This window comes from Haliotis rufescens, unplaced genomic scaffold (assembly GCF_023055435.1).
Source record: "Haliotis rufescens isolate VD_foot unplaced genomic scaffold, xgHalRufe1.0.p SCAF_18, whole genome shotgun sequence".
Lineage (NCBI taxonomy): Eukaryota > Metazoa > Mollusca > Gastropoda > Lepetellida > Haliotidae > Haliotis > Haliotis rufescens.
In genome coordinates, this window is record NW_025963868.1 from 11912746 (window position 1) to 11931398 (window position 18653).

General features: G+C 39.1%; 1 protein-coding gene across 1 annotated transcript; it reads left to right on the forward strand.

Annotated features, from left to right (window-relative positions):
• The first annotated feature begins 981 nt into the window (after positions 1–981).
• On the forward strand, positions 982–15902 carry LOC124117984 (maternal B9.10 protein-like). The gene is made up of 3 exons (XM_046480018.2): positions 982–1086; positions 1398–1892; positions 12934–15902. Exons 2-3 carry the CDS (start codon positions 1582–1584, stop codon positions 13568–13570), a joined length of 948 nt encoding a protein of 315 aa, XP_046335974.1. The 5' UTR covers positions 982–1086; positions 1398–1581; the 3' UTR covers positions 13571–15902.
• Positions 15903–18653: the final 2751 nt, after the last annotated feature.

The following is an 18653-nucleotide window of genomic DNA, read 5'->3' on the forward strand; positions in this document are numbered from 1 at the left end:
ATTTGGTTTGGTTTGTTTGTTGTTTAACGCCGCACTCAGCACTATTCCAGCTATATGACGGCGGTCTGTAAATAATCGAGTCTGGGCCAGACAATCCAGTGATTGATATCATGAGCATCGATCCATGCAGTTGGCATCAACCAAGTCAGCAAGACTGACCACCCGATCCCGTTAGTCACCTCTTACGACTAGCATGATCACCTTTTCTATAGCATGACCGATTCTTCCCCGGATCTTCACGAGTCCCGTCATGGAGTACAGTTATATAGTGCAAGCCCACCGAGATGCCATGCCGCAGTTTAACTGGATACCCCACCCAGACAGAGTATACTGACTCCGAGCCGACCATTTATTTGATTTGATTTATCCCCTTAATGCCGAGCGTCAGACAGGGTAACAACAATTACCATCTTTTCACATATTTTGATATGACGCGGCCAGGAATCGAACCCCTGATCTTCCGCTCTCAGGGCAAACGTTCTATCCACTAGACCACGGAGGCAGTCACAATGCCCTTGAAAATCCAAATTGTCCCCCGTCCTACCATCCGTATACAAATATACAAGGCCGTAGTTAACTTTTTTTTTACAAGGGTGGTGGGTGGGATGGGGGGTATTTGAACAAGTATCACTCGGGGTCGCACTGATATATCTTGAACGGATACCCAGACAAAATGCATAGACATGGCCTGTATCAATTTAAGTTCACACAACACTGACTTGTCTTCAAATAATTTCCAAACATTCTTTTCATGTTTATAGAAACTTCATAACTATCATTTGATTTTAACTCCCGGTAGATTTGTTCAATGGCTACAGCGTATCTGGGGCCGTAAAAGATGTGTATTGCAAATTATCAACTGCTGTTAATTAGATCAAGTGCGATGAATCATTCGCCATCACAGCACCCACACAGCAGCTATTTTTAGTGGCAGTCGTTGTTACCTCCCTTGATAGATGTCGCTCATCGGACTTTTGTGACCTCGCTAGTGATTGGCTAGTTATCCGTGCAAGCAAAACATTCCTCTCAAGGCAAGTAGTGCAGACGAAATAATATTGCTTTTAATCGACGTTTAGACAGAAATCGGTGAGTGTTTCTACATGCATTGCACATGTTGACATTGTTTAATGAATATAGGTTGCATTTAGGCTCCATTTTAATGAAATGAATGTCACATTTTGACAGTACTTGACTTGTTTTTCGACCTTGTGTTGTTAACAAGGGTCATGTCGAATTTATTTCTGGCGGGATAAGAATGATCCCAGATCAGACTTCACTGGTACCTCGTGAAGCTAATTTCTGGAATTGAGTCATGGCTTGTAGATGAGTTTACTTGAATACCAATGAGTCCTTGTATTTTATAACACTAAACTCCTTTTTTCGTTCCGATTTGACAGGATACAGGACCGGATTTTGTTCAGACGAACTGACCTTGTCATAACAAGTTGTAAACAGACTCATTGTTTACAAACACAACCAGGCCAACACGAGGATATTGGTGGGAATTGTTTGTTGCCAGTGAGTGCACTCTTGTGGTCTGCATGTCTGAACTAGAGGACGCAGACACTAACAAACTGAACAATGAGAGAGGAAATAGCGGCAGCTGTTGTCTTTCTGAAAAGACTAATGCAGAAATGCGAGTCTCTTCCCACTGGAAAATTGGAAATATTTATTAAGTGTCTGTCATCAGTGTTGATTGACCGATTCCGGGACCATTGGTACAAGGAAAAGCCAACAAGAGGACAAGGATATCGGTGCATTACATTTAGCCCAGCAGAACCTGTGGATCCAGTCTTGGAGAGGGCTGCTTATGTGTCCGGCATCAGTCTCCAGGAACCGTTGCTGCCCATAGAGATGACACTTTGGGTGGACCCTAATGAAGTTTGCTGCAGGTATAGTGCGGCAGGTTTATGATAAAGTTGTGGAAGCAAGGAGTAGACACTGGTGTTCCACAGTAATATTTAGTAATTACATGACCCATGAAGATCCGGGGTAGAATAGGTCTTCAACAACCCATGCTTTCCGTAATAAGGCGACTATGCTTGTCGTAAGAGTCGACTATGCTTGTCGTAAGAGGCGACTAACAGGATTGGGTGGTCAAGCTTGCTGACTTGGTTGATGCCTGTCATCGTATCCCAATTGTGTAGATTGATGCTCATGATATCAATCACTGGATTGTCTGGTCCAGACATGATTATTTAGAGACCGCTGTCGTATAGGTTAAATATTGCTGAGTGCGGCGTAAAATAACAAACCAAACCAAGAAATTACTGCCATTACTTACTTTCTTACATGTAGCCAAACTAAAAGGACATTTGTAGACATGGAGAATTTGTATGCAAACTTCAGGGTGAACTCGTTGACCAAAGAAATATAGTTGGGAAATAGACTTAAATATTAATTTATTACAAAGACATCATCTACATATTGCATTATTATGTGGCAAATATATTTCAAGTCTTGAAATTTTAATGGACAATAGGTATTATTGTTATTGCCTTTTCCTTTCTCCTTGGATATATTTTCCCGATTATTTATTTATCGTGGTATTTACAAGGACTCTGCTAATCCTTTCAAAACAAAAGAGTAGTACAATAATCACCTATTTCACTCGCCACTTATCAGTTTGTCGAATAATCCTGTTTTCCTCCTCAGCTTGGTTATACTTACCGGATTATTGATATAAAAATATTTACAAACATTCCTGCAAAAGAAATACCAATACTTACCATATTTTTTGTTTAACACTTTATTCACAAAATAACTTGCAAAAGAAAACACCCAGAGGCCTAAGCTTTCAACCAATGAAAATTTGTCCTTCATTTAGCATGTTTGGCATGTGTTTAGGAAGTTACGCAGCCAATCATATGCTCGCTTTGCAAAAAACATGCTCATGATGTCAATCACTTTGATTGTCTGGTCCAGACTTGATTATTTTACAGACCACCGTCATATAGCTGGAATATTGCTGAGTGCGGTGTTAAACAAAAAACAAAAAAAACCAAGCTTGGCAAAAAACCCAATGCGTTTGTCTCCAAGCTGTCCGTGTCTATGAATTCACCGCATCCCCTATTTGTCACAATGTATACCTAGTATACATTGACTTGGGTTTCCTCTTCTGTATATGAACATATTTGTCACATAACTAAAAACAAATACATTATCTGCATGATCTGTGTATTATTTTTAAAAAGCTATGGATCCTTGTGTCATTTTCTGTAGTTTTTGTTGTTGTTATTTTGGCAATTGTTGACTGAGCTAGCTATATCGAACAGGATTTTACTCGAATCTGTCTTCACAAAAGTGACTAAAGTTGCATACTTTGTTTTGCAAAACATTTCTAACAAATAGGGGTGAAACAAAACAGCAAGATCATAATACGATACATATCGCGAGTGTGGAGACATCTTGACTATAAAAGAGTTCGTTCAGGTTTGAAAAAGCATTGAATATTAATATCCCTCTTGAAAAGCCTTGAGTTTTAGTGTCAACCTTGAAAAGCCTTGAAAATCAGCAAATTAGCTTGAACAGCCTTGTTAAAGTATTCAGGCACACGAAAATATGTACCAATGATGTTTAAGTGGCATTTTTTACAGTGATAGATGTGAAAAATAAATCTTGTTGAACATGGTGATGGTTGTACTGCTTTTGGGGTCCTAAGACTAATAATAAAATATTGTATGCTGGATTTATAAAATATACACCGACTGAGACTGATAACTAGGGCTGTTACGATTCTCTCGCGTATTCAATGAATCGTACCGTATCCATTCATGAATTGAATTTGTTATTTGTGGCCACTAGAATCGAGACCCATGAAGATCCGGGGTAGAATAGGTCTTCAACAACCCATGCATGCTGTAAAAGGCGACAATACTTGTTGTAAGAGGCGACTAACGGGATCAGGTGGTCAGGCTTGCTGACTTGGTTGATGCTTGTCATTGATCCCAATTGCGTGGATTGATACTCATGATATCAATCACTGGATTGTCTTGTCCGGACTGGATTATTTACAGACCGCCGTCATGTAGCTGGAATATTGCTGAGTGCAGCGTTAAACAACAAACCAACCAAGCTACTAGAATCGAATGTTTATGCATATGCAGTCATGTGCATTTACATACCCTACTTACAAATATCAATAAGAACATAGATTTCTTCAAATACAACACTCTTAAAACATGTATGATATTTAATTTGACAGTATTGTGGTCACTGATCATTGTCACATTTGAGCAGATACTAGTACCTTGATAAGTGAAGAATATAAGTGTTTAATATATAAATAATTAACAAACCATGTCAAATAATTTATGTTATTGTTTCACTGAATATAACAAATAATACATCAACTGTCGACTTGTTATTGTATTCGTGAATTTTTATTCATATTCATTACCCTATATTTATGATACGAATCGTAATCACCTCATAGCATATATAGTGTATTCGTTGCAGCCCTACTGATAACCCAGCCTTGAAAATGACGGTTGGCAGCCTTGAAAAGGCCTTGAATTGTAGTGTTCCATGTCTGTATAAACCTTTTCAGGATATTTCAGAGTAGGTTCTAAAGGAAAATCTCACTCAAGACATTCACTGTGCAGAGTTGCGTCCCTTGGGCACGCTAGAAACCTATGATTATGTTTCTATGTTGTCAGCACCTTACCGGTGCTCGTGGGTTTCACCAAAGTGGTAAACGTCTGAGACCTGCGTCACTTCGGGCTTTCCCCCCATATTAAGCTGACATAACTTACACGATATAACTGGAATAATGTTAAAAGCGATGTTAAACCCAACTCACTCACTATCTGAAGACACATGTTGGTGGCAGCTATTTTAAAGACATCTTCCTGAGGCAAGGGAGTTAGCTGACTGTAAAAGTCCAGTTTCCATCCTTGCTGAACTTGTCTGAAATTTCACGGCTGAATTGTAGCACCACCAGTGGCTAGTACGAGTTATGTCCCGCCTACTCACCCATCAGATTCCACTTATAAATTATAATGTCACTTGTATTTGCTTCAAATAAAATGGCAGCACCCAGTCAAAATGATCTGATCATTTGCAGGGTTCACTCTAGGAATTTTCTGACATGGGTCCTTTATGTGAAAATTTCAAATATTCCAGAGGTACACCACACTTGCCCATACAGCACAGTGTTAAAAAATGCCCCATTGTATTTGAAAATGTCGGTCTTTTTTTAAATTTAGGAGCTAAATGCACAAGGTTCCAACCTAGAATTATCCCTGCAATGGCAATTATCAACATCTTTATTGTAATAAAACAGGTCTTATCTCACAAATTGCATCACAACTTGAGCACCTTGATTAAAAACTTGAAAAGATTTGAAAAATATCTGTTGACGCCCAGTTTACGGTAAACATAGTAAACATGCTCACCAAATTCTGCAATCGACCAAAATCTGCATAGCTGTCACCATGTACTCTTTGAACCGCATTTCGATTTTGATTTGACTATGCATAGACTTGTTAGTCCAGCCATATAAAACTCCTTAATTCCAGCCTAGTTCGGCAAGGGTGGAAACTGGACTATTATAGTCCGTGAAACTCCCTTGCCTTGGGAAGATGACACAACCATGTCGTCTTATCTATACTATAATAGGTTCAGATCTCATTCAATGTGTTTGGAGATGGAATTAAGCAGAAAAAGTCATATTTTCTTATTTCAAGTTAAACATGTTAAAAGTTGACATGTGCTTTCATGGTTACTCAGTATAAATCTTGGCTTATTTGTGTGACAGAAATAAAGATGTTCCAGGTATTATTTGAAATATATGCCAAGAATTATTCAATGAGCATGTCATGATAAACATTGGCACACTTATATCGTTTGGGGCACACCTAATACTAGGGGTGTGCAATATTACTGGCATACCGGTGTATTGCAAAACGTCCGTCAACAATACGTGTATCGCAATACGACCCTTGTGTATTGATATTTTCCAATACAGTGACAGAAGAATTCTATATAATTCTATAAATTGTATCTACTATCTTGAGGCATTAAGATGGACAGGGTTCCTATCTAAACCATGTAACAGTAGACGCTTCACACTGTTTACATTAACATTCAATATTGATGATGTAATAGGTAGTCTCGTTTAATCATACTACCCTTCTCGCAATTTGAAGTCTGGATTATTGAATGAAGAACAGTACAAATATATATAATTTGGGCCCTGATACGTATTGCAGTATGTATCACAATACAGCTCTCCGTATTGCGATATATTACCATGATTACAATATGGTTTATGTGCCAATACACCAGCCCTACCTGGTAATAATAAATGTATCGGGGCCTTCCATATCGATGCAGCCCAAGACCAAGGCTAACTTGGGTATCCCAAATTGGCACCATGCTGCATGTTTACAATAACATTTAATGTCTGTTATTGATGAGGAGTTTCAGTTTGTTTGTTTGTTTGTTATTGAACGCCTCACTCAGCAATATTCCAGCCATATGACGGCGCTCTGTAAATAATCGAGTCTGGACCAGACAATCCAGTGATTGACATCATGAGCGTCAATCCACATAATAGGTATATGATGACATGCATCAACCATGTCAGCGAGCCTGACCACCCGATCCCGTTACTCGCCTCGTATGACAAGCATAGTCGCCTTTTACGGCAAGCATGGGTTGCTGAAGGCCTATTCTACCCCAGATCTTTACAGGTCTGAGGAGTTTCAATGAAAGATTGAAGACCATAAGGCTTGATCCTTATTGATACCCTAAACATGCTGACAGCATCAGAAATTGGCACTCGTCCTGTAGCCCTTGCCAAATTGCCCAATAGTTAAGGTATCATATAGTGTTATAAGGACGAGTAGAAATTTACTGTTTTTAAGGGTTTTGCTATATGTTATAATTATGAGTTTAAATATGTTAATTTCTACCACTGCTAAACCAGGTTTAAGGAACTTGATTATCCTTGCACTAGGTGCATGTTGACATGCAAACTAAGCTGCACCAAACAAAACCAGGTTGCATCCTGGCCCCATACATTAACACCAAGTTGAAACCTAGGTCAGTCTGCTGCCAGTACATTGCTTTAAAATGTAAAAGGAACATGTGGACATTATCTTCAATTACCATATTCTATATAATAAGCACCCAGGGCGCTCTCAAATAAGAAATAGGGTTGAGTTGAGAGTTGAAAGATCGTTAATTTTGTGGTTTATACTGAATTGAAATGTTTATATATGACAGATATATTTTTCCAGAATTTAATTGCTCATATTTAAGGGTGCATATAACACATGTATTATACAAGAATAAATTTAAGTCTTGCCTACATTGATCAATCGGAAGGGGTGCTTATTGGGATTGTTCACCAATATATTAGCAAATATCGCCATGGGCACTTATTAGAGCGGGGCGCTTATTACGTTGATGGTACCAAGTGTTTGATGATATCAAGCCCAAGAAAGCATGACAAAATACACGTAACACACTGGATTTGTGGTGTAGTGCGGTACATAGACTTTAGACATGTTAGAGGTATTGAGTGTCTTCAAAGATCAATTTTGTGTGGACAATTTAGGGATAGCCAGACACAAATTTGAAATATTTTGACAAACACTTGGTGCATGCAGACATAGATATTAGGTTGCATTTTTCAATAATAGGTTGCAAATCGAGGTCTGTAAACAGAGGCTATTTCTTGCAAGAAATGAAATGTCAGGTATATGTGACCATGGTATTGGTAACATCAGCTGCAATTTGGTATTTTTGTCTATTCTGTTCTCAATTTGTCTGTATATCATCATTTGTCTGTATTGTATATCCAGGATCATGATTATTTTCACGTGTGTACCATGGTGTATAGGGATACATAGAGAGTTTCCTATCTTCTGATGCCCTTATTCGGGTCAAAGTCTAACGTAAATGTCAGCAAAAAGTGAAATTAAAATATTGCCCCGTCATATTACAGTAAACAACGGTTATAACGAACACGCTTATAACGAACTGACGGATATAACGAACTTACTTTTTTGGTCCCGACTATTTGCTGTAGTTATGCTGTATATATGCTTATAACGAACTACGGTTATAACGAACTAAAATTAGTAGTCCCTTTGAGTTCGTTATAACCGTACTTTACTGTACTGTAGTTTTTGTAATGCCACACTCAGCAATATTTGAGCTTTATTACGGCGGTCTGTAGATAATTAAGTCTGGACTAGACAATCCAGTGATTAACATGAGCATCGATGTACACAGTTGGGATATGATGACATCCATCAACCAAGTCAGAGAGCCTGACCACCTGATCCGGTTCCTCGTCTATACTACAAGCAATTTTGAGCATGGTTGCTGAAGACCGATTCTTACCCGGATCTCCACGGGGTTATGATAATAATAAGTAACGCTATCGTATTGCATAGGTGACTTGCATCTCACTGATAACAGGACGAATAAACAGTTCGAGGCAGTGTCCAAAATAACTGTCTGCCCGTGGCTGGTAACTTTTCTGTCAAGCTGCAGGAAAGTTTACTCCACCTGCCCAACTGTCTAGCAAATAATTTGTAGCCTACTTACATATTCAGTTTTGTTATAACTCCTTGTACAGTTGTAGATTCTCATGTTGATATTAACAGATGAAAAAGATCATTGATCATTTTGGTTGCCTGTAGTTATTTCACACACAAAATACGCAAAAAGATACATGATCTGTAAACCCATTAATATTTCTAGACATCGCGTTGAGCTGATTAAAAATCCCATTCAGTCTGGAATAATGGGGATTCTCTCCTATTTAATCTCCTGTTTAACTTTTACAAGGTCACCCCTGCATAAATGGGCTCACAATATGTTTGCTGTCAGATATGTCATTTATCAGACAATATTGTGAACAGTAACAAATATCACTGACTTATTTGGGAGAATAGTTGCTCAGATCGATTTTGCTCCCTTTAGGCACTGAAAGCTTGATCAATACCAGGATTGGTCATTATCAGTTTGTCACATAGGCAATGTAAGACCAGGTCAGTCTGAACTGTCTCTAGTCATACTGTTAAACTGACTTGGGGGATGAGCTTGTGACATGATCATTCAGTCATCATCCTAAGCCTCCCTGCTTTGCTTCCTAAGGAAAGGTGGGTACTCATAGTACCTAAATAGATGAATGTCATGGCAAAAAAACAGAAAAATCAATTGTGAGAAGCATTGGTCAATTCCCGGATCGGCAACCTTAGCTCTGTGCAAGTTGATAACGATTTATTGCTGAGGCAGCCAGCATTATTTCCTGGGCTGTTGTCGTGGGAACTTGGCCTGTCATGTGTCCTGTGTTGCTGGCTCAGCCCTGGAAGACTTGTTTAGCCACTGAATAAGGAGGGGTCAATGTAGACCCGTGAAGATCCAGGGTAGAATAGATCTTCAGCAACCCGTGCTTGCCGTAAAAGGCGACTATGCTTGTCGTCAGAGGTGACTAACCGGGAACGGGTGGTCAGGCTCGCTGACTTGGTTGATGCATGTCATCGATCTCAACTGCGTGGATTGATGCTCATGATATCAATCACTGGATTGTCTGCGCCGGACTCGATTGTTTACACAGACCGCCATCATCTACAGGGTTAGAAATTGGCACTAGTCCTGTAGTCCTTGCCAAACTGGCCAATATTTAAGGTATCCTTAGGATTAGTAGAATTTGCCATTTTTAAGGGTTTTGCTGTATGTTATCGTTATAAGGACCAGTGGACTAAATATGTTAGTTTCTACCCGTAATCTCGCTGGAAAATTGCTGAGTGCAGCGTTAAACAACAAACCAACCAACCTTGAGGTCTAACAAGGGACCCCCTAAATGTTTTACTTTTCACATCAGGGTTGTTATGAAATGCTGTGGGTCCCGTGCTTATTTTTGGACACTGTTTGGTTACTGATCCCATGTGAATCTGTGCCAAAGATGTTTGAGTCAACTAGCATGAATATGGCTCTTAGTATCACTTTCAGTAGAGTTTAGTGTTAATTCTGGTATCATCATGATCATTTGGACTATTATTACCTGAGCATACAAGACTAAATAGAATTGTACTAGACTCAGGCTAGACTAGTGGCTATAGTCACAAACTGGTTATGTGTCACTGGTTTTACCATCTTAAAACGAAAACAAATTATGAATGGCAAAATTATTTTTTTTTATGAACCCTGCAGACACAAAAAGTTCCTGATTGAATCATTCAATTGGTCATGGTTGTGGATGGAGGTAGGTCATTTAACTGCACCTGTGAAGATCCAGGTTAGACTAGGTATTCAGTAACCCATACTTGCCCTAAATTGCAACTAGTCACTATGCTTGTTGTAAGAGGCGACAGACGGAATCGGGCGGTCAGCTAGTTGATGCATGTCAATGTATCCCAAATGCATGGATTAATACTCGAGATATCAGTCACTGGATTGTCTGGTCCAGGCTCGATTATTTACAGGCCGCTGTCATATAGCTGGAATATTGCTGAGTGGGGCATTAAACAACAAACAATTGGCATTTCTGCTCAGAAGTTTAGGAGTGTCACTTGGTGATAAGGCTGCAACGCTTTGGAAGGTCATGTTATAAGGCATGGGTCATGATACAATACATATCTAGAAACACCAGACCAGTGTTTGAAATAATTTTAAAACCCAGCAAGACAGTCGGGCCATAAATATTGCCTGCACATCTTCAAAGTTACCTGCCCAAATTCAGACGTTGTAAATATTGAAAAATTGACAAAAATATGAGACAAATCTCATTTTGAGTCCGTTGAAATAATGCAAACAATTATTTGAGAATCTACAACAAATGTACAAGGTCTTTTAATAAAACTGAATATGTAAGTGGGCTATAAATTATCTGCCAGACAGTCGGGCAAGTGGAGGAAAATTTCCTGCAGAAAAGTTACCACACTGGCCCTGAAAAAGCTGAGTTTTACATTATTGGTACATGCTGTAAGATGTGCGTGGCTTTCCAAGTTTTCACAATTGTCCAACAGAGCTACAGATAAGCAGCATATGTGCGTAAAATACCCCCTAGAAATATTCAAAACCCAATTACTGTATTCAACGTAATAAGCACCCAGGGCGCCCTCAAAATTAGAAATATAGGGGCTCTTATTAGAATATTATTTTGGTGAAAAAAACAGAGCTGAAAGATAAATTTTGTGGTTTATGCTGACAGCCTGAAATGTTTATATACGACAGATATATTTTTTCCAGAATTTAATTGCCCATAATTAAGGTGCAAATAACACATGAGTGCTTATTATACGCGAATAAATAAGTCTTGTGTACATTGATCAATCGGAAGGGGTGCTAATTGGGATTGTTCACCAGCCAATATATTAAGTTCATTAGAGCGGGGCGCTTATTACGTCAAATCCAGTACTTTCAATTAACTTGTGTACAGAAACGCATGCATTAAAAGAAAAACTCAAATGTATAAAAATATGAGAATAGATGAGTGAAAAAATATTGGTTACCCAATGAAAAATATAATAACCCAATTAGAATAGAAACCCTGGAGTAAAAACTCCTCAAAAATTGTAAAAATTGCTCAAAAAGTTATGTTCCATGTTCAGCTTATGTGTAGTTCACTGGCCAGGGTGGCATGTTAACAAAAAATGTTGCAAGCCCTCATCATATATTACCAGCCCCACCTTTTGGCTACGGCCAACATTTTGTGTAACCTAAATGTATTGTGTGTTTTGAGACCATTAAGCTGAACATGGATGAAACTGATTGGCTGCTGGGTAATACAAGTTTGTCTGATATTTGAAGTGGTTCTTAATCTTAGGGCCCGTGAAGATCTGAGGTAGAATAGGTCTTCAGCAACCCCTGCTTGCCGTAAAGCGTGACTACGATGTCATAAGAGGCAACTAACAGGATCAGGTGGTCAAGCTCGCTGACTTGGTTGATGCATGTCATCGTATCCCATTCTATGCAAATTTCTGTATTTGTGTTGAGAGTTAGAAATTAACTTGTATTTTGAATAGTCTGCAAAAAAGTATCGGCTACATTTGCCATCGTCCTGGCATGCCAAAGTGGTGGTTCACAAATTTCATTATCATACCTCCATGTCAGAATCATGAGATTTGATTGGTCCACGTGATCTTGAAAAAATGACATATATCCCACCTCGGATGGAAATAGATTTCTCAGTTAGTGAATAAATCTCTTATACCCCGGCGCGCCGCGAGCAAGTCATGGTGCGCATTGATTTCTCAGAGGCAGAAGAAATCCCTTATATCCCGCTTCAAAGGAAAAAGGCGCATGTTTTTTTCGGAATCAATGGAAGTCATGTTACATAGCACAAGTTAACCTCAGCTCAATAAGAGTTTTGAATCAGATTTGAATGTGGTTAAATTGTTTAACAATGTCATATTAAAACATGTCAGTAAGCTAAATTCACTCGGGATACCTGGGGTATTATGAGTCCCTCGTTAGGCTTTATCCCACAGTCGCAATTCGCTGTGCAGAGTTGTGTCCCTTGGGCACGCCAGAAACCTATGATTGTGGGTTTGAATCCCGGTTCGCCCCAATTATGTTTCTAGGTTTGTCAGCACCATACCAGTGCTCGTGGGTTTCACCGAAGTGGTAAACGTCTGAGACCTGCATCACTTCGGGCTTTCCTCCCACATTAAGCTGATATGCCATGAACACAACTCACTCATTTATCCCACAAGTGATCCTGCTACAACTTATTTAATATTATTCCTTGTCTAGTGGACTTATTATATTTTCAAGCCTTTAGCATGTTCAGCTTATTAGTCAGAATAACACCCAAGGCCAAAAGCAGCAGTGGTTTGACTAGTGCCTTATCAATATCTTCAGTTATTGGAACAGTTGTCCTGTAACAAAATATATATTAAGCATTGATTTGATGATAGCAGTGATTAAAAGAAAAATCAGGAAATCTAAATGGTTATGTTTACGTTTCAGATTCGGTGACATCAGAGCCAACTACTGCATGGTTGCGTCAATGAAGGACGGATCCCTTGACAACAAGGCCCACACGCTGGATGTGTCCGACCTGATCCTGCAAGCCAAGGAGCTCTACAACAAACAGCTGAACATCACGACAACACGTGTCAACTCCAACTCCAAGCCCTTGGACAAGCCCAGGTCGTGGCAGGTCCCCCCGAACAGCCGCCCAGTATCACAGACTGACAACCATCACTTCACCAACAACCACAACAACAACGCGTCGGCAGACAAGGACACCAGACAGGTTGACAACAGCAACAACAACAACAAAAAGTTTTTTAACCAGAATCACCGACGGCAGCAACAATTTAACAATTTCAACAACAGGCAGCCTTTTGGACAACTGGACAATGGTCGACCGTTCATCCCCCCTGATTTCAGTGTCCCCCCTCCCCCTCCTCCTCCCCCCATGGGCTTCAAGCCCTGGCAAGCACCTGGGGCATACTCCCCACCAGCAAAGAACAAGAACTTGAACACCAGTTTCCGCAACAAGGGCTTCAATTACAAACATGGGCCTCCCAAACTGGGACAGGGTCTGCCGCCCAACAACGATCGCTTCCACTGGCAGAAAGATTTGAAGACTGTCAGTTAAAATCTTCGTACAGCATTTATACATATGTCCAGCGTGTGCATGGTCTTTGTTGGTGAATGATCAGTTATGATGGAGCATTTGAAAGCTTTAGTTCAGTGAATTTCATCCCTGAGATTCAAGCTGCACAGGTTCCTAGCCGAAAGGCGCAATTTGTTTCTTTATTTGCTGTTAAGGATAAGAGAGATAGATAAGAGATAAGAGAAGCCCAAGATTGGTAAACTTCTGTTCAGTTGAGTAAGCTCGGCTAATAATGGTCCATATAAGAACATAATAGAACATGAAATTCTACTGGAAAATGATGCTAGAAAACATCCGTGTTGACTAGTTGTCTCAAAACCTTTGGCACAGACTGGACTGAGACGAGTATTGTAACATTAACTTACAACAAGTATCTGACGTTTCTACCAACTGGAAACTGATGCAGATGAAGTGTATCATTCAAAAGCTGAAATGGTTACCAGACGTGCCTGTCCTGTTTCTAAATCTACTCATTGAGAGGATTTCCCCATTTTCTTTTGGCCTCATCCATGTAAAAGGGACGGGTTGGACTGAGTGCACCCACTAGTGCCAGATAATCTAGGGGAGTTAGTTGATTTATCCCTAAACTTTAGCTGTTTTAACAAAACGAGCAGAGGGCTAGTGTCTACCCCTGTAACGGTCGGGTAGCCTAGTGGTTAAAGCGTTCGCTCGTCACGCCGAAGACCCGGGGTTCGATTCCCGACATGGGTACAATCTGTGAAGCCCATTTCTGGTGTCCCCCGCCATGATATTGCTGGAATATTGTTAAAAGCGGTGTAAAACCATATTCACTCACTCACTACCACTGTAATTCTTACTGAGGTCATTATTAAAGTTGTGTTTATCCACTTTTTAAAACAATCTGTTACACATTCATGATCGCAAAAGTAATAGAATTTCTCAAAAGATAAATTGAACGTTTCGTTGTCTTGGTTCTCTGAAAATGGTATGCATATGATTGTGTCCGTAACTGATCTGTCACTAACAATGTGGATGCTCTTTCTGCAGTGTCGGAAGTCAAGGCTGTCCAGGTGTCCTTGAGGTTTGCTGTGTATGTTGTATATGAAATCAAGGGACCCCTAAAATATCTAACTTTTAGGATTGGTGCTTTGACAAGGACCCTTTGGCTTCGGGCCTAATTTCGGACACTGCCGTTTGGGTTTCCTCGTAGGTGTCACAACCGGGCACTTGCCTGTACATATTCTGAAGTATTTATTACATTGTTGAAGGCAGAGTGCCCATGTCAGGCCCAAAAAATAGATGTGTGTCAGGTGACTGACTGACATATCAGAATTTTAGGTATTATTGTTTCCGTGAATATGTTTGTAATTTGTAGGTAAATAAGTTACCCGGTAATTATTACCGGTACAGTTGATTCTTATTTAATTTATATTTTCCTTTTTACATGTTTTACTTTGGTCAGGATTAAAAAAAATTAATATGAAAAAACATTGATCGATCAGTATGGGTTTAAGGTTGATTGAATTTATATATTTTAAATACCGGGTACAAGCAAGGGGTGGTACACTACCATATTGTCAATTATGAACATTTGAAATATTTTTTATTATTATTTAAAATGATTTTGTTAGTTTTATTGTTCACCTAAAACAGGAAATTAAGTTGATCTAGCCTGGAATTTATTTATAAAAATTTATTATCGCATTAATTCCTGATTTGTATGAAAGCTAACTAAATGGGTTGTTACTAAATGCTTGTTTTTTCACCTGAAACACAGCTGCTATTTTTGGTCTTACTCTTTTGAAGACGTTGTTGAGGTCTATGATCTCACTTGGACAGTATTGTGTTCCATGGAGAAGCAATGTGTGGTTCTCATTACGCCAAGGCAATGTGGAGTTGGTGGGGTCGATATTTTCACAAGGGTTTATCTAGGATCTTCCACTGTAATTGTCTGAGATGACAGCGACAAGCATCCATCGACTACTCTCTTTATCTGCCTTACATTTATAAAAAAACTTGTAATTTCCTCCTATGGCCATTTTTCCACTTTCTTTTCATCTTCAAATTGTATTTGCCAGTAGGGTCGTAAAGATATTCTACAGTTTGGTTCAGCGCAATGTTTGGTACCATGATACAAGGTTGGTAACCTTACATTAGTGTTTATAAAAAAAATACAAGTACCGTATTTGCCGTAATAAGCGTCCCACTCTAATAAGTGCCCACGGCAATATTGGCTAATATATTGGCTAGTGAACAATCCCAATTAGCACCCATTCCAATTGATCAATGTACACAAGACTTATATATTTGTGTATAATATGCACTCAAGTGTTAGAAATTGGCCCTAGTCCTATAGTCCTTGCCAAAGTGCCCAATAGTTAAGGTATCCGAAGGACTTGTAGAAATTTGCCATTTTTAAGGGTTTTGCTATATGTTATCATTATAAGGACTAGTGGACGAAAACTGTTAGTTTCTATTGCTGCACTCGTGTGTTATATGCACCCTTAATTACGGGCAATTACATTCTGGAAAAATATATCTGTCGTGTATAATACGCACAGACTTTTCTTTTGTATCATTTAGGCTGTCGGCAGAAACTACGAAATTTATGATCTTTCAACAGTTTTTTTTTCTTCACCAAAATTATATTTTAATAAGACCCCCTATTTCTAATTTTGAGCGCCCCCTTGGCGCTTATTACAGTAGATATCCTTACTGTTTGACTCCGAGTTACTTGATGTGTTTTTGATGGTCCTCATTCATTCCCTTTGATGATGAAATTTGAAATTCTTTCTTATCGTGGTGTATATCATATCACAATTTAACTATATATTGTTGCTATTACATAGCAACAAATTCTATCGTTACTGCCCTGATTAAGGGGAAAAGAATGTTTGGCAGTTTTGAGCAGAAATACTCTTTTCGACAGTTAGACTTTCAATAATAACATTTTGCCAATCTCTTTTCAATTTTTTTAAATTAGTACACTTTCTAAACCTGCAACATAAACCACAATCAGCCATTTATCTGTGACTGGGAAGTTAAAGAAAGGCGCATTTAGTTTACAAAGTTTGCTGGGTTGTCTGATTTAGTAACTTGTCACATGCAAATCTGGTGGAATATGGAAATTATTGTCATTGTGTATTGGAAAGTAGGATACAGTTTTTCAAACGTGAATGAGGTAATTTGAACCATACTTGTTTTTTGCTGTTTTCATTAACAATCAGTCATATAGCTCTAAATCTGTGTCTTTGAAATGTACGGGTATAATCAAGTCCAGTGTGTCATACAGTATCACGTACGGCGCTGTACGGAGCCACACAGGGCAGTGGGTAGCAATCATGTGCCTGGTGACTCTGCCATTATTAGGGCTGGGACGATACACCAACAGCATCACGTACAGCGCTGTACAGAGCCATACAGGGCAGTGGGTAGCAATCATGTGCCTGGTGACTCTGCCATTATTAGGGCTGGGACGATACACCAACAGCATCACGTACGGCGCTGTACGGAGCCATACAGGGCAGTGGGTAGCAATCATGTGCCTGGTGACTCTGGGACGATACACCAACTGCGACCCGATATGTGTCATGATATCTTGCTCATGATCCGATACCTGCATGTGCTCATCAGTTGTGCGTGTGCCATCTTTTTTATAGACAAATACCTGGCACACTAACAAATTACTGTTGGCAGTGTCAAGTATGGCGCAATGGTCGGAAATTTGTACCTTTTCACTTCTCATTTTCACTTGTAATTAGTGTTTGGTGTAACATTTATTAAAGAGTACATTTAAGGTTAGAATCGATACTTTTTTCTTAGTGTGCAGTTGTGATCGATACTTGTATCGAGAAATAAAATATCGATGCCTTGGTGTACCGTCCCACTACCAGTGATTATAGATCTTTTTCTCAGGGTCCCATCTTGTGAAGTTTTGCCTGGCAGTTATAGTAACAGTGCTTACTGTTGAACATTTAATTGTGGATTGTGGGCCGGTGGGAATAAGACCAAGTTGTTATTTTGCTTGGAAAATACATTTTTGAGCAGGATGTGTGATTGTGTTTCGAAAATATTATGATAACCTTAGTCCATTGAAAAATATTATTAACAGCCGTGATTTTTCTCTTGAAATTGACAGAGGAAAAAAGAAAGTACTGTTACGTTTATTTTGCTGTGCTTCCTCAAAAATAACTTTAGTAGCTTGTATAGAGGAAAGTGGCCTGAGGAAGATTCATGAAATCATCGCTGGAGTATAATTTGCATTTGGAGCAGAGATTAAGAACTGACTTCATATTCTGCACTTCATCATGTGCGTTTGAGCACCATTAACTTGTGCCAACTTTCTTTACAATTTTAACTGTGCCATTGGCGCTCCAATACAGGAACTTTCAAATCCTGCCTTTATTGTTATTCTCCTGGCAGCAATCTTATCACAGTTGGGACCCTCAGTGTGCTTATAGACTGGTGTGTGTGATGAAATGGAGTGTGATCTGTGGAGGATATTTAGGTACTGAGAGTGGCGGAAGAAACTGTTCAGTACATTGAAGTACTTCCGCTGTTGGTCCCTCATTGTTCAGCTTTATCACTGAGATCGATTAATACACCATTGTATTTGATACTTTCATTGTTGTATGTTTGACTGACAGTGATACCTGTCTGTTATGTTGAAGGTGTTTTAATGACCTGTTTCACGTGTTGGAGTTGTGTGAGCAGATGGAACATTTAGAAGATGTGCCTCTATGACTTTCTAACCTCGAATCATGCTTCTTTCTGTTTGAGTCTGAATAGTTTTTGTTGATGTTAAACTCCCATTTATTTGAAACCTTTTTCTGTGCTGTTTAGTGAGAATGTTTCCCCAAGAGCATCATACTTCAAGGGAGATAACTCTTATGATTCTACTTGTGCTTGCATAGCATGCCCACTGATTTGTAGGGCATTGCATTGTTGTTTAGTGTTTTATCAAAGTTTTATTAACAAATGACATATTGTATCCCTATGAAAGAATTTATTTATTATAATTAATTATTAATACTTGCTTTTTCAGACTTTGTGTTTTCATAGATAACAATTTCACAACTTTTACAGCTGTTTGACATTATTTCAT

Coding starts and splice junctions, on each gene's coding strand:
- LOC124117984 (XM_046480018.2), top strand. CDS start 1,582: ATGAGAGAGGAAATAGCGGCAGCTGTTGTCTTTCTGAAAAGACTAATG. Junction 1,893..12,933: donor CCTAATGAAGTTTGCTGCAG/GTATAGTGCGGC, acceptor TTTACGTTTCAG/ATTCGGTGACATCAGAGCCA.